This window comes from Telopea speciosissima, chromosome 8 (assembly GCF_018873765.1).
Source record: "Telopea speciosissima isolate NSW1024214 ecotype Mountain lineage chromosome 8, Tspe_v1, whole genome shotgun sequence".
Taxonomy (NCBI): Eukaryota; Viridiplantae; Streptophyta; class Magnoliopsida; order Proteales; family Proteaceae; genus Telopea; species Telopea speciosissima.
In genome coordinates, this window is record NC_057923.1 from 58,460,652 (window position 1) to 58,477,338 (window position 16,687).

The window sequence follows — 16,687 nt, forward strand, 5'->3', positions numbered from 1 at the left end:
AATATATCCTTTGCAGGGAAATCATGTTGTGACACTATGGGTAAGCTTGCATTTGGTACTGCTATTTCCCATATTTGGTTGGAGCGCAACCTTAGAAGGTGGACCTCCAAGTCTAGATCCCTTTAACTGATCTGCAATTCCATTCTATTTGATGCAAAACTAAGATAGATGGTTGTCCTTCTCGATGCGCTGATACCCCTAGAAAGTTGATTGTTGATTCTTGGGGCCTTTTCCCTTCTATTTTACTAGCCCATGCCTCCCCCTTGTAAAGGCTGGGCTTTTGTATGTTGTATTGTTTTTCCTTCTCCCCCCTTCTTTTAGAGAGTCCCTTTTATTTCTTCCTTTGGTAATGAATTATTTATCCATCCGAAAAAAAATAAGGAAGCATAGTGGAATCCGTTGCCCATAGAAAGATCTTTGAGTTCTGATATGTACCAGAAGAGATATCCTGGGCGATATCTCCTTTCTCATGTATGTTTTATGTGCAAAGAGAATGGTGAGTCAGTTGAGTGGTTGTTTTCTTTTGGTTTTTCTGGTGATGTTCATATTTCAAGTTTGATTGGGGTTTCTTGACCCAGTGGCTAACTTAATAGTACCTGAATGTTTTTACTCAAAACATTCTGTTTTCCAGTCAGTTGCAGATTGAAGACTTATTGACCAGTCCAAATTTTCTGCTCCCCCCCCCCCCTAATTGGAACTCCATCTTTACTTAACTACTTTTAGTCTTTCTGATATTTGTTCTACAATCTATCCTCTTTTGTTTGTTATGGATTTAAATTTTAAAGTAATTCAATAATTTGACAACTGTTTGTTTCTTCATTTCACTTGTTAAAGAAATTATCTTTCTTGTGAAGAATTGTTGTTTTCTATCTTATGGTATCCCATTACTGAGGGAAAGGGTTGTTTGCTCACAGGTTGATGTTGCAATTATTGAAGTTGGTCTTGGGGGGGAGCTGGACTCGACGAACGTGGTATATATATATATATTTATATATCTTTTCCATTGTGATCAATTAAGTTGATGATTTTGAATTTCTTTTCCCTTTTTAGCAAAATAGAATTTTTAAACCTTTGTGAACACAACAGAAGAGTTTGTTCTTCTTCTCTTTAATTTTCTTTAATAGACTATAGAAATTGTACAAGTTTGAATTCCATGGTCATGGATTTGATGGTAAAACTGTACAGATCAAAGACACTCTTGTTTGTGGCATATCTTCCTTGGGGATGGATCATACAGAAATTTTGGGTATGGCTCATTTCTTTTCCAAAATTCTCATCCTTAACAATTACTCTCATTGTGCTTCTATACTGATGGTGGAACCTCGTCTTAGTGCTTTATTTGTGACACTTTTGTGGTATATTTATTGGTATGTCATTGGGGTGGTTCATTTCTGTTTTTTTTTTTATCAGTTGTCATGGTTCTAAGCCCATCAAATTTTGTTTTGCTTTCATTTTCTGACTCAATGATGGGACCATTAGGGTAGCAAGAAAACTTGATACAAAATGGATAATCTGAGGCTGGAAAAGAGTACAGAAGAAATGGGAAAGTGAGAAAATACAAGAATGTAGATTTTGGTGTTCGGTTGGCATGTATTATTCATTTATTTATGATCAGATAGGACAAAGTTTGCTAGAAACCTTAACCTTTGTGGGCTCAACATCCATCCAACCTATTGGGGTCAACTGGATCTTTAAAATATGAGAACCACTTTTAAACATTGTGGGGTCTTATTGATGAACAAACTTGTGGAAACGGAGGGATTGACAAAAAAAACTTTTAGCCATGCTAGAAAGTCGTTATTTTGGAGAAGTTGTCACTTCTTTGGTCGACAAAACCTGTTGAGACTAGTCTTTCTCAAGAAAATAAACTTTCTTGGCCAATTCTCTTGCTGACCAAGTGGAACCAATAAGTTCAGTTTGGTGAAGTCACTACTCAGAATGTGGAAGAGTAGTTTCTGTGCATTTAATGAAACCAGAGAATCTACATGCAGGAAATACACTTGCAAAAATTGCATCCCACAAGGCTGGAATTTTCAAGGTATGAAGCTTGTTTTTGTAACTTCTGAACTGTCACAAATATGGTTTTCCTTGGTGTCACAACAATGGTTTTCCTTGGTGATGGAATATTTATTACTGTAATTCTTTTTTGATTATCCAACTAGGCATTCTTCATTTTCAAATATTTTCTGAAATGGCTTGATGTCTAACCTGCTCCTGCAGCGTAAAGTTCCTGCTTTCACGGTACCCCAACCTTCGGAAGCACTGGATGTTCTTCAGAGAAGGGCCTCTAAATTAATGGTCAGTTCATCTACTTAAGTACGTCTAGGAAAAATATATAACTTTCCAGCATGAATATCTTCCTTATTCTTTTTTTTTATTATGGATATATGGATTGCCAAAAAAAGTCAAATTATTTGCAATGATGTGGTCAAACTATTCATAATTAAGCTGGCAATGAAAACGAATTTTATTGTACATATGTGCCCTAATGTGTGCTCATCACCCCCAAATCTGGTGGAACCTGTACTGTATTGTACCACATGTAGTGAAACAATGAGCACTCATCATCCTCATCTCTCAAAATACTACATGGAATTATTGGACAGTCGAAGCTACCATCTGTAACATGTTCTTCATGGCACTGATGCATATATTGCCAAAGCTCATCTTGAATGTGCAAAAAGTACTGTAGTCACAACATATAATAGTACCATCACTACCATGTATGATTCTTCCAAACTAATTGGTTGTAAAGATAATCCTCGTTGCCCAAATTCACTGCCTATACCCATGTACCAAACATGGGTATAAACCTCTATATCCAAAAGGTTAGTCGTAGATGAATCACTTATAATGTGCCATGTGATATCCATATTCATATGAAGCATTTGAACATCAACTTGTGAAGATCCATCATACAGAGCAGAATCAATTTAACTAGCACAGTAGCACCATAATGACTCTTAGAAGATGCACCACCATAAGGACCATAGGAGATAATTTCCCAATGTCATAGAGGTCAAATTCTTGCTTCTGATCATATTGTCAAAAATCCTGGCCAAACTTTGAGCTTTCAAGCTGCTGCCTTCTTCATCAACAAGCTGATACCTTTCTTGTTGGTATGTTTGGGGCTGTTGGGGCTTTTCTTAGCCATGGTCTTCATCATGTGCTGAATGAGCATAGCCTTGCTCCTGAGTGAATGGGTAAGCTTAAATGTATCACCACCACAAACAGCCTTACCACTTGACAATGAAATGGGTTGGATCCGCATATTGCTAACCATGCTGCTTTTGTCCTAGAAAGTGATCCCTCACGTTCTCCATCAGTTTGCTCAAATAATTAGATATAATATAGGCAACGGGAAAGGATCAGATTTTTGTAGGACATGGCAATTGGCGCCTGGCGGTGTCCTTTTTGTGCTACTTTCCCTTCACCTCTTTCAACATTATTATATGGATGAAAGTTCATTTCATACTTTGTGCCATTATGATCTATTGAGTAATCCTTGGACAATCCTTGGACTTGGTGTGCTTATGAATGTAAGAGAATATACATGTGTGGCCGTGTGGGGCATCAGTCCTTATATTTTGACTTAAGGAGGTAATATTTCCATTGATGATTGGGCACGGCATCTAAACACTTGAATCTCATGGAAAATTCTTAACTTTTTTCCAAGATATGCAATCTAATCAGAAAGGTTCTGTTTTTCTATCAAAATTCCTTGAATATTCCACACCTTTCAAGATACATTGCCTTTGCGTAAGAGATTAACCAAAATTGATCAACAAGTGTGTTTTGCCTCTGAATAAGCATAAGAATTGGATGATCTGTCCTTAGTTTTATTGGATGTCAATGATCAGGAGGAATTAGTGGATCACCTCTTTACTTAATGGACTTTGCATAGGCTATTTCATATTATTTTCTTGTAACACTTGAGCACACGTTGGATGGTATGGGTGGATGCTCTTTAGTCTTTGGAGATTGGCACCATGTGCTCTGTTGAGATATGTACCACCGCAGAGGCATTATTGTCTAACCCTGTGGTAGTGTGTTTATTAATCATTAACCACGATAGGGGGTCCCTATTGTGGCATAAGTTCGGTAGTAGAGTTAGTGCTTATGTATTAGTAGTTAGTTGTTGGTTTTATTTATATTTTTTTGCCTCGTAATTAGTTTTACATTCTTTTGTAGGATTCCTACTAAGGATCTGATTTCTAATATTACAAATATTGGCCAATGACCATGATAGGAGATTTCTGAATCCTATCGTGGTCTATGGGATTCTCTTCTTTTTCTTCAATCGGCTCTCACTTTTCTACTAAAGACTGGTTATTGAAATCTTTGCTGCTACATGCTCCTTAGGGAAAGGGCGTCTTTTGTTCTACTCAAGCATTGTTATAGATATCTGGTTGGGAGAAACTGTAGTTTTTAGAGGCTTCACATCATTCTAGACATGATTTATCAATTGTGTTTCCTTTAAGGTGGCTTATTCATTGTTTCAAAATTTAGACCGGAATCAGTTGAATCAGCTGGTCCCGATTCCTCTTATACCTGATTCCTGAGAGGTACTGATGGATCGGGCGATCTGATCCGGATCGAACCGATCCATCCGATTCCTGCAACTTAAGTACCCTCCACTTAGAAAGTAGAAACTTCAGAGTAGAACCTGTCTTCTCCTTCAGTTCGGCCTGGAATGAGAGAGAGAGTAGCATTGGTTCCCCTTCGATTCCCATAGTCAGACACATCTGCAACTGAGCTCAGATAATAATTCTCAGATCCCACTTACACTTGAACCCCGATAGCAGAAAAATCCGAAGATTTGTCGTCTGTTCCTGAGTTCTTGACTTTCTGCACTTTCACTGTAATGCATCCCCACGCTTTCAATGGAGACTGATGACATTTATGAAGAAATCTGCAACTTAAGAAGGGAAAACAATGTGAGAACCAGAACTCACCCGCACCATGCACATGGCACGGCACATAGTGCGAGAACAACAGTGTGACTGTCATTCGCATCCCTGGTTCTGCACTTACCGGTGGAATTCCGACTGGTACCTTCAGGAATCTCACTCACCTCCATCTCAACACCCTCTCTGGTCAACTCCCATCAGTTCTAGCCACCTGTACTGACCCAGGAATGACCCATCAATGGTCAAAACCTCGGACAAAAACTGAATTCCACAGCAGGCTGTGATTGGGTGGGTAAAAGGCTTGCAGCAAAACAAGAAAATAATTAGGAGCATTTCTACAAGTTAATGGATGAAGAGGGTCGGTGGATGAAGTTTCAGGGATAACAGATCAGTTTTAATAGAGTTATGTCAAGTTGCAGGGTTTCAGAAAAGTAATATAAATACAGAGCATCTGCAAGTGTTGAATGGTAATGACCTGTTCGATGGCTATCTGAAGTGGGGTTTGCAGGACTGAGAAGTAGCAGAACAGGGAACAAATACACAGTAATAACTGTGTAGTATTGACCCACCTTTAGGCCTTGGGAATCATAAGGTTGAAGTCACCGGGGACGGAGAAGACGTGGATGGAACCAATCTGGACGATTAATAGGCCAATCCACTTTTTGTGGATTGGCTTGAAGAATCAGTCGGTCAAATGAGGATTGGATGGGAGAATCGGCTGATTTTGACTGATTCAAATCGGTATCTGATCGGAATCATTGGGAGCCGATTGCAGTCCTGATTCCGATCTTTTAAACATTGGGCTTATTGAAATTCCTATTCATGTATAATTAGGAGCATTTCTACAAGTTAATCTACCTCCATCTGATGCAGTTGCTTTAGCTAAATGGTAGACTCGGATGGCATTCTTGGACCTCATTCAAACTCGACAGAATCGAGTTCTTTTCAGGTTCATATACGTTTGAAGTGCTGTGTTTTCAGTTGCCTAGTGTTCGTGATAATCGTTCGTGTATAAAGCTCTCCGAGAACGAATGAATGAAGTTTGTAATAATCGTTCATGGCAATGGTAGGCATGTAGCTACAGTTGCCTGGCTGGATAGACATGACCCACTTTGGTGCCCCAAACCAAGAACCGGTCTTAAATCAGTTTTCTGGTCTAGCAAGGACTGGTAGATTACCTAGGAGTAATCTTCTTTTATTGTGATTTTTTATTTTGGGTGGATTATGTGGAGATAGTTTCCATATTTTAGTTTCCTTGTCTTAGAGTAGTTTCTATTTTCTTTGTTGGCGTGTTACTTATTTATTTGCATGTAGCATACGATGGATTCTTAGAATGAATGAATGAAGTTTTGAGTTGTTGGATACCATGTGCTTGTGCATGGCAAGTTGCAGACCTGTTCGACAGGTCCCTTTCCACTTCTCTCAGTATGTTCTCCACCACCATCCTTCAGTGATTACATGCCCATCATTGCCACAACCCTCTCCATATGTTGAACCATCTGTTTGGGAATCTAAAATGAATGTTGGGACTTGAGGGAGTTTTAGTGATTATATGGGGCTTCCTCCTCCCTCCCCCTCTCGACCCCTTTCTCTACTACTGGACTAAAGTTCATGGGTTTTGGCAAAGCAATGGTAGAAGGTGATTCCAATATTGGAGTTGGTTTTTTCCATGGGTTGAAATGCAGGCCAGGGAAATTGTTTGCTTTGTTCGAGAGGGCCATGAATTAGACAATTAGTTGAATAATTGGAGAATAATGGCTTGTGACTATGTCCACAGCCCACTTTATTTATAACCAACTAGAGAATGTTCCAAAATAGGAATAAGTACAAGAATACCCTACAAGTACAAGAATACCCCTAAGAGATAAAATAAGACAAAATATAAAAAATACTCTTGAACCCCAAATTACAACACTCCCCCTTAAGTTGGTGCATAAATGTCAATCATGCCCAACTTGGAAATAATTGGATGAAAATTTTTGCTAGACAGTCCTTTTGTAAATACATCTGCCAGTTGTTTGGAGGAAGTAATGAAGGGAACACAAATGATGCCTTGCTCCAACTTCTCTTTGATGAAGTGACGATCAATTTTAATGTGCTTCGTCCTATCATACTGAACTGGGTTGTGAGCAATGCTGATGGCTGATTTATTGTCACAAAAGAGTTGCATGGGGAGCTGAACAGGGACAAATGCCATGAGCCATAGCCCCAAACTCAGCATCTGCACAAGATCGAGCAACCACTGCCTGCTTCTTGCTGCGCCAAGTAACTAAATTCCCATCAGCCAGAGTACAGTACCCGGAAGTGGAACGTCTATCGGCAGGAGAACCGGCCCAATCAGTATCAGTGTAAGCCTCAATGCACAGATAGTCATGAGAAGAAAAAAAAAACTCCTCCACCTGGAGCTGATTTTAGGTACCGCAAGATCCTATAAACAACTTCCAAATGACTGGAGTAGGGGTCATGCATGTATTGGCTGACCATACTAACAACAGAAACAATATCTGACCTAGTGTGAGAGCGATAAATTAATTTCACAACCAATCTCTCATATCCCCCTTTATCCACAGGTTCACCATCCTTTTGCTTGAGGTGAAAATTTACCTCTAGGGGTGTCTCTGTTGGTTTGCACCCTAACATTCCAGTGTCGGTTAGGAGATCCAGTGTATACTTCCGTTGAGAAAGGAATATACCTTGATTTGATCGGGCAACCTCAATCCCAAGAAAATAGCTAAGCTTTTTCAGATCCTTAATGTCAAATTTAGTACCCAAAAAATTCTTCAACCGGGTTATCACATCATTGTTGATTCCTGTTACCACGATGTCATCGACATAAACAATAAGAACTATCAACCTGCCATTTTTCTTGGTGAATAGAGTATGATCAGCATTACTCTGTTTGTACCCAACAGATATCATTGCTTTATGGAAGCGTCCAAACCACGCTCTAGGTGATAGTTTCAGCCCATACAAAGCTCGCTTCAACTTGCATACCTTCATATGGGTTTTGGGACTAGAGAACCCAGGAGGGACATCCATGTAAACTTCCTCTTCAAGTTCCCCATGAAGGAACACATTTTTCACATCCAATTGTTGTAGCTCCCATCCTAAGCTAACTGCACACGAGAGAATAAACCGAACAGTCTTTAACTTGGCCACAAGAGTAAAGGTCTCCTAGTAATCTATGCCAAATGTTTGGGTGAAGCCCTTGGCAACCAATCAAGCTTTGTATCTATCAACCTTACGATCCATCTTCTTCTTCACAGTGAACACCCATTTGCATCCCATAGGTTTCTTCCTTGGAGGAAGAGTAACTAAATCCTATGTCTCATTTTTTCCAAGTGCTTTCATTTCTTTTATCATTGCAGCCTTCGAATTTGAATCTACTATTGCTTCCTGCCAGTGCTTAGGAATAGAGATAGATGACAAGGATGAAACGAAAGCATGAAAAGAAGGAAAAAGTGACTCATAGGGTACTACATTAGAACGATGGTGTAAAATGCACGTTCTAAAAGGTCTACGAATGGCAATAGGTAAATCTAAGGTAAGATCAGAAATAGGAGGAGACTTACCAGGTTAAGATTGAATGGGAGAACTTGGATCACGAGGTGATGATTGAAGTCGCTAAATGATAGTGGTAGTGGTAGTGGCTCCATCTTGCTGCCTTTTTGACTTGGTGCGAACAAACACCTTCAAAGGAACCGTGGGCTCCCCTTGAATAACCGTGGGAACCATGGGTTTCCCCTGAACCGAAATTCCTGACTTTGCTAACTCAAGTCTTCTTCCATAGGAGCAATCAAGAGCACATCTGCCCGTGAAGAGGACTCCCCCTGAAGAGGTGTGACAATGGAAAAAAAAGGCTTCATTCTCATGGAATACCACATCCATAGAGACAAACATGCGGCGAGAGGAGGGATGATAGCACTTGTACCCTTTCTGAGTTGTCGAACATCCAAGATAAATGCGGCGTAGCCCACGAGGATCAAGCTTACCATGCTGGTGATGGTTACGGGCAAAACCCACACAGTCAAACACCTTCAGAGGGACGATCAAAGTAATAGAACCGGTAAGGAGCTCCAAGGGGTAGCAAGAATTGAGAACGCGAGAAGGCATCCTGTTGATGAGATATGCAGCCATGAGAACTGCCTCGCTCCAGTAGGAAGTAGGAACATTCATTTGGAATATCAAAGAATGAGCAACCTCCAGTAGATGTCGATTCTTGCATTCGGCCACACAATTCTGAGCAGGAGTGTCCGCATAGCTAGTTTGGTGAATGATTCCAGTGTCACCCAAATAATTTTGAAAAGAATGATCCAAATATTCACGTCCATTATCTGACCAAAGAATTTGAATTTTGGCATCAAATTTGGTGTTAACCATTTGGTGAAAAGTTGAAAACAGCGGGAGTCTTTAGTCTTCTGACACAACAAGTAAATCCAAGTCACTCAAGTATGGCAAGTCAATAAATGTAACAAACCATCGGTAGCCATTAACAGAAACACACCGGGCTGGGCCCCATACATCAGAGTGAATTAAATAAAACGGTTTCAAACTAATATTATCAGGAGGATAAACAGAACGAGTTTGCTTTGCAAAAATGCAAGCATCTCAAAAAAAAAAAAAAAAGGTTTGGGTTACATTTAGTAAATAAATCTGGGAAAATCTTGGCCAAAGTCCCAGGAGGAGGATGACCTAAACGGTAATGCCATCTATATAAATCGGCTAGGGCAACTTCAGAGGAGCCATGAGGAGCTTGTGTCATCAAAGCGGAGGAAGAGAAGTTGGTAGAATCCAGCAAGTATAAGCCATTGACCACTTTACCACTGCCAATTGTTTTCTCTATCACCAAGTCTTGTAAAACACAATGGGACGGGAAAAAAGTTACTTTGCAATTTAAATCCCTAGTGAGACTACTAATTGAGAGAAGATTAGTAGAAAAATTGGGTACATGTAAAATAGAAGATAAAGAGAGTAAAGGTGAGCATTTGACAGAACCCTTCCTAGAGATGGAGGAGAGGGAGCCATCAGCAACTCTAACTTTACCCTTACCTAATCCAGGAAAATACTCAAAAAAGGAATGGGATAAACCAGTCATATGGTTGGTGGCCCCTGAATCAATAATCCAAAGGGTAGATGTGGAATAGGCACAGTGACCACCGATATAGATACCTTCTTTATGAGCAAAATGGGAATCAGAGGTGGATGGCAGGGAAGCAGAAACAGATGCAGACAGAGAAGAGCTGGACGGTGCAAGGAGACGCCGGAGCTGAGTCATCAAATCCTCCGGAGAAAGAGATGCTCCAATGGGGGCAGCTTCAGTTGATTCAGTTTGGTGTGCTTGAGCTGAACCGATCCCGCGACCTCAATTACGACCTTTGCCATTCGCAGGTCTACCATGGAGCTTCCAACAAAATTATTTGGTGTGTCGCTCCTTTTCACAGTACTCACATTTAATAGGACCCTTATTTGAGTTAGAGCAATCACTGGGACGTTGAGTCCCTCCATGAGAAGAATCTCCAGAACCAGAAAATAGGACAGATCGGTCTGGAGGAGCAGGCTGTAACATTGCAGTACAACGGCTGTCTTCGGATTGAACCATAATCATATGCCTGCTTTAGGGTAGGAACAGGATCACGACCCAGGACATGTGCCCGAATCTGATCAAACTCAACATTAAGCCCTGCAAGAAACACATAGACATGAAAACTTGTCCTCCCACTTGTGGAACTTCAAGGCATTAGTGCAAGTAGCAGAGAAGTCGTCATAATAACCCACCTCTTGCCACATACTCCGTAACTCAGAAGAATTTTGGGATAATGTCATCTCTTTCTGCTTCGTCTCATGAATCTTTTTCTGGAGTTCATAGACAAGAGCATCAGTACCCACTTGAGAGTAGGTATCCTTAGCTGCCTTCCAGATCTTGGCTTCCGAATCCAGTAAGAGATAACCTTGGGTAATATTTTGGGAGCATAGAATTAAGAAGGTAAGACATTACCAGATAATCATCTGAATGCCATTTGTTTTGAGTAGGACCAGCTTCTTCAGGCTTCGTAGCATCCCCGGTAAGAAAACCAGAAAATCCACGGGATGCTATAGAGACAAAGTAGGAACGAGACCACATCAAGTAATTGTTCCCATCCAATTTAATGGAACAAACAGGGAACGTAGGAAAGCTGCGATCACTTGGAGTGTCCGAAGAAGTTACATCAATAGTCATGTTTGACATGATTGCTGATCAGAGATCAAAACAATGCTCGAACAAAAGGCCTTTAAAAAAAAAGCAAAGCCAAATCAGGCAAATCCTATAGTTCCAAGGAAAAAAGTCAGAGATCTAAAAAAAGGGAAACAAGAGATCTCTCAATCATTCATGGATTCACACCAAAGAACCCTCAGTGGAAGAAATCACCACCGGGATGGGACAAAGGGGCACCGAGTAGAGGAGGCGAAAATGAAGAGAGAGAGAGAGGCGAGCGGTGGCGGCGGTGGCGCTGGTCTTTGGGAGGCGAAACTAGGAGAGAGAGAGGACTGCTAGGGTTTTCTTCTTCATTAGGGTTCGGATCCCCATGTTGATCTTCGATCTGGTACCATGAAGAATTGGAGAATAATGTCTTGTGACTTAATGTCCACAACCCACTTTATTTATAACCAACTAGAGAATGTTCCAGAATAGGAACAAGTACAAAAATACCCCTAAGGGATAAAATAAGACAAAATATCAAAAATATCCTTGAACCCCTAATTACAACAGTATCGAATGCAACATCATTCCCTTGGATCCCTAGGTTGGCCAATATTTTAGCCACCAAATTGGCAAACAGTGAAGTTCTGAATTATGTTCTAGTAATTCTCTCCTAATGTAGCTTGTGTAGGATCCTATGATTGTGAACCTTGGGAGGGATTATAATTGGATGCTATCTTTCTATATGCTTTGTTTCCCTAGAGCTTATGCAGGGATGGTTCTACCTCTTTCAGTCTTTGGGTAGGTAGGGTATATTTCAAGAAGGTTAATCGTGATTTATCCAGACATATTCGTCCTAGGTTTTTTTTTTTATATCTCACTCTTGGTTTACTTCAACTTGCATACTTAAATTTTAAATTCTCTATCATACTATATGTTGCTTTTGTATCCATTATGTTGTATTGTCGTACACAGATGCTTGTTGGGCTGCTTAATTTGGAGCCGTTGGATCTGGATATTATCATTTTCATTCCCTAGTTATCAAAATTAAATGAAAGAACATTTTGACCCTTCAAGCAACAAAAACTTTGGGTGATCAAATTATGCTTGATTTTCAGAAAAGAACCCATAACATCAAATTTCAACGTAGTTCACCTTGGTCTTTCAAGATTCATTTTCTTCTTTCTCATATTTGATTCACTGCCATGTGCATGTTCCATTAAGTGAAATAAATATCTGTGGAATTCCGTGAATACTGGCTTGATCAAAGTGATCACAGCCCAGCCTTTATTTATAATATTGAAATCATATGACAAGAATAAAACCCATATTACAACACTCCCCCTCAAGTTGGTGCATACATATCAAACATGCCCAACTTGCTAATTATAGGAAAAAATAACTTAGGACTGATTCCTTTGGTGAGGATATCAGCCAGCTGATCACTAGACTGAATAAATGGGATACAGATTAGCCCTTGTTCCAACTTTTCTTTGATAAAATGCTGGTCAATTTCAACATGTTTGGTATGATCATGTTGAACCGGATTGTGTGCAATGTTGATTGCGGACTTGCTATCACAGTAGAGTCGCATAGGAAGATCAATAACCATCCCCAAATCTTGAAGCAGCCCATTGAGCCAAAGTAGTTCACAAATACCCTGGGCCATAGTTCGGAACTCAACTTCAGCACTAGATCGAGCTACAACAGCTTGCTTTTTGCTTCTCCAAGTAGATAGGTTTCCTCCAACAAATGTGCAATACCCGGATGTGGATTTCCTATCATCAGGATTGCCAGCCCAATCTGCATCAGTGTATGCTTCTATCCGGAGGTGGCTATGAGGAGAGAACAAGATTCCTTTTCCAGGAGATGACTTAAGGTAACGGAGAATTCTATACGCTACTTCCAAGTGAGAAGAGTGAGGATCATGCATGTATTGACTGACAAGGCTTACAGCAAATGTGATAGCCGGCCGAGTATGTGAGAGGCAGATCAATTGGCCAACTAACCTCTGATAACTGCCCTTGTCCTCCGGGTCGCCGTCCTTACTCTTCAAATGTGTGTTGGGCTCAAGGGGGGTATCTGCTGGTTTACACCCAAGCATCCCTGTCTCTTGTAACAAATCTAAGGTATATTTCCTTTGAGAGAGAGATATGCCCTTAGCTGAATAGGCAACCTCAATCCCTAAGAAATACCTTAATCTACCCAATTTGTCATACCCCGGCCCGGTTCATAAGGGCCAAGTGTGCCAGGATGTCCTTGACATCCAACCAAGATCACCATGCAGTTCTCTATTCGCAGTTTCAGTCACAATATAATTAAATTAAGAGCAGCGGAAGCAATTTAATATGAAATAAGACAGTAATTAAAGGAAACTAGTGATAACAGTTGTATTTATATATATATGAACATGCTTTTACATCAGGGTTACACAGTTAGTTCACAGAAGGTGTAACACTAACTAAGCCAAAAAGGTTATATACATAAGTACTACAAAAAGTAATATAAACAAAAGGAAGGGAGGAGCCTGATCAGTCTGGGAGATCAGGAGAATGAGCAGTCGTCGCAGGAGCACGAAGCATCGTGCTCCACCAGAACATAAGGACCAACTCCGCGATCAACAGGAGAATCCTGAACAGTAGGAGTCCCCAAAGGAGCACAAACAGCAGCGATAGAAGTCTCATCTGTAAAAAATAGAGTGATCACGAGGGGTGAGCTCTCAACTGAGCCCAATAAGGGAATGCATGCAAACATATCGCAGCAATTATGATGAATGTCCTAAGTAGCATGTCCTAACATGGATACTAAGTCACATGTGGTATAAGTACTACTGTTGTAGATGCTAACCTCGAAGAGAACCTGCCAGGAAAGCATGACACAAGGCAGCTAACCCAACAGACCCCCAATGACCAACCGGAAAACATGACACCAGGCAGTTCCAGACATCGGTCACCCGAGCGAAACCATTCTACCACGGTGAGGACCCGCCAGGAAAGCATATCACCAGGCAGCTAACCCAACAGACCCTCAATGACCAACCCTACTGGTTGTTCCCACAGCGGAGTACACACGCTAACATGGGACAGTGAATGGTACCCCGGCATACCCTTCGGCTGTACCACGGGTTGTCCAGCACATTACCCCCTGTTGGTAAGGGGCGTAGTACTGGGTTATGATAAAACAGCCTAGCCCAGTGCAATCTATGCATGATAACACATGTATGTATAACTGAATTTAATAGAACAATACTTTTCCAATAATAGTCATCACTCATCAGTAACAAGTAGATATCAATGCAAATGCAAGATGCCAATGCAACCTAAATCATATGCAGATTCTAATGCAATAAATAAAAGCTAATAAACTGTATGAACAGGATAATTTTGATGATGTATGACATGGCAATCAGAACAAAACAAATTAAAATGATAAACACTCCAAAATTTAAGGTCAGAATTCCCTTACCTGTCTCTGTAGGTAAGGTCTCAATAATTACCCTCCAAAATAGCCCAGCAAAACAGACAAACCAGCAAGAATAGACTGGAAATAGTCCCTATCAGCAGAAAATCAGCAATGTTTGGAGGTTAGAGCATAGCCAGAGATCAGTCAAAGGCATCAGGGGTATTTTGGTCACAAATGGCTGAACCGGCTGTCCGGTTCAAGGGGCAGAATTGGGGGTTTTACTTTAAATGGGCAGATCTTAACATGCACAGTCCCAATTTCTGGTTTCAGATAATAATTAAGGTGGGTCATTTCACTAATTTGTTGAATTTCAGATTTAAATACTAAAATTAGGGATTTAGGTTAATTACTTCTCAAATTAATGATTTAGGGCTTATAAATTGGTTCATGGAACCTGAAATTAGATTCAGCAGAGAAACAGCCCTGAAATTTCAGGTATAACAGAACCTAGTTTGTTCTAAATTAGGTTTATGTTGGTAGCATTCCTATTTTTAAAGCTTAGTTTACATATTTTAATGGCTGCCATGGGTTAGGACTGGGTTAAGGCTTAGGATTAGAGAAGAAAGAGAAGAGAACAGCAGAAATTTAAATTGATGGTGATATCAGTGTGACAGCAGTCCTAGATTGTGCAGGAAGAACTCCAATTGCACTCTCAAGCTTCAACTCCAAGTATAGAATTAAAGCCCCAACGTATGATGTACTTCTCTCTCCTTCTTCTTCCCTTTTTCTTCTTCTTTCTCTAAGTTTCCTTAAGGCTCTCAAGGCTGGATCGATTCTTCTTATGTTTAGATAAGAGGAAGAAGGAAAATAGAAAGGGGGGTTTATATATATGCATAATACTTAAGCACTAAGGGGTAGGGTGGTAATTTGAGTATTAATTATTTCTATAACTAATTTATTAACCTCTTAGATTGATGAATAGTATAATTGGTTTATATTTATAGTGGTTGAGTTATCTAAGGCATGTTTGGCCTTTTAATGTAAAATCAGCTTTTAAAACTAATTTTTAAAATTGTTTTTAACCAGAATTTTGTACTTATTACCTTAATGTAATTATAGAATGATGTCACATGACATCATGGGTAAACTGGGTACGGATAATTACTTGGAATTGGAATCTCCACTGGGGATGTGGGTCCCACAAGGATAAAATGACCAGAATACCCCTAAAAGTCTAATTGGTCATATAATCGGCATACGAATACACAAATGAGTTCATACTTACAATAAGTTAGTTAAGGGATAGGTTCTGCATCCCCTCCAGGTAGCATATCTGATACAGGTAGCTCAGATGCGGGACCCCACCAGGGTTCTCTGACTCTAGAAGGGCAGGTTGAGAAGACTCCTCCCCGGAATCCTCCATAGGTGTGTCAGATGGTTGGTCTAGTACCTCGACCGATGCAGCCCATAACATTGAAGCAAGAATCGACACAGGACTGGAACCTGAAATCACACAAGTTCCAAAAATTCAAATTTATTGCGGATTTTACACAATTCCTTAACTTCAAACTCGGTGCCCAAATAAGCCTTCAACTTCTGTATTTCCTGTGCATCACTGCCTGTGATCACTATATCATCAACATAGACAATCAACATTGTCATTTGCTGTCCTACCTTCTTCACAAACAACGTATGATCAGCATTACTCTGCTTGTACCCATAAACAATCATAGCCTAATGGAACCGGCCAAACCAAGCCCTAGGTGACTGTTTCAGACCATACAAGGCCTTCTTCAGTTTACATACCTTTCCCTGAGTTTTTGAAGAAGTAAAACCAGGAGCTATCTCCATGTAGACATCTTCTTCTAGATCTCCATGCAAGAAGGCATTCTTCACATCAAGTTGCTGGAGTTCCCATCCTCGATTCACAACTCAAGAGATAATAACCCGTACAGTATTCATCTTTGCTACAGGAGCAAAGGTCTCTTGGTAGTCAATACCGTGGGTTTGAGTAAACCTTTTGGCAACAAGCCTCGCCTTGTATCTCTCCACTGAGCCATCAGCCTTGTGCTTTACTATAAAGACCCATTTGCAACCAACAGGTCTTTTTCCAGGTGGAGGACTCACCAAATCCAAGGTTTGATTTTTTTCAAGGGCATGCATCTCTTTATTCATCGCATCCTTCCATTTTTGTTCG

The 16,687-nt window shown here is 40.3% G+C and overlaps 1 protein-coding gene across 2 annotated transcripts in view; it reads left to right on the forward strand.

Annotated features, from left to right (window-relative positions):
* Positions 1–16,687, forward strand: part of LOC122670477 (folylpolyglutamate synthase-like) — an 80,060-nt gene that overhangs the window by 51,396 nt on the left and 11,977 nt on the right. For both annotated transcript variants that reach the window (XM_043867366.1, XM_043867367.1), the window contains exons 7-10: positions 915–971; positions 1,186–1,246; positions 1,992–2,038; positions 2,221–2,298. In XM_043867366.1, the coding sequence (XP_043723301.1) occupies positions 915–971; positions 1,186–1,246; positions 1,992–2,038; positions 2,221–2,298 (243 nt within the window). The remainder of the gene's footprint in view (positions 1–914; positions 972–1,185; positions 1,247–1,991; positions 2,039–2,220; positions 2,299–16,687) is intronic.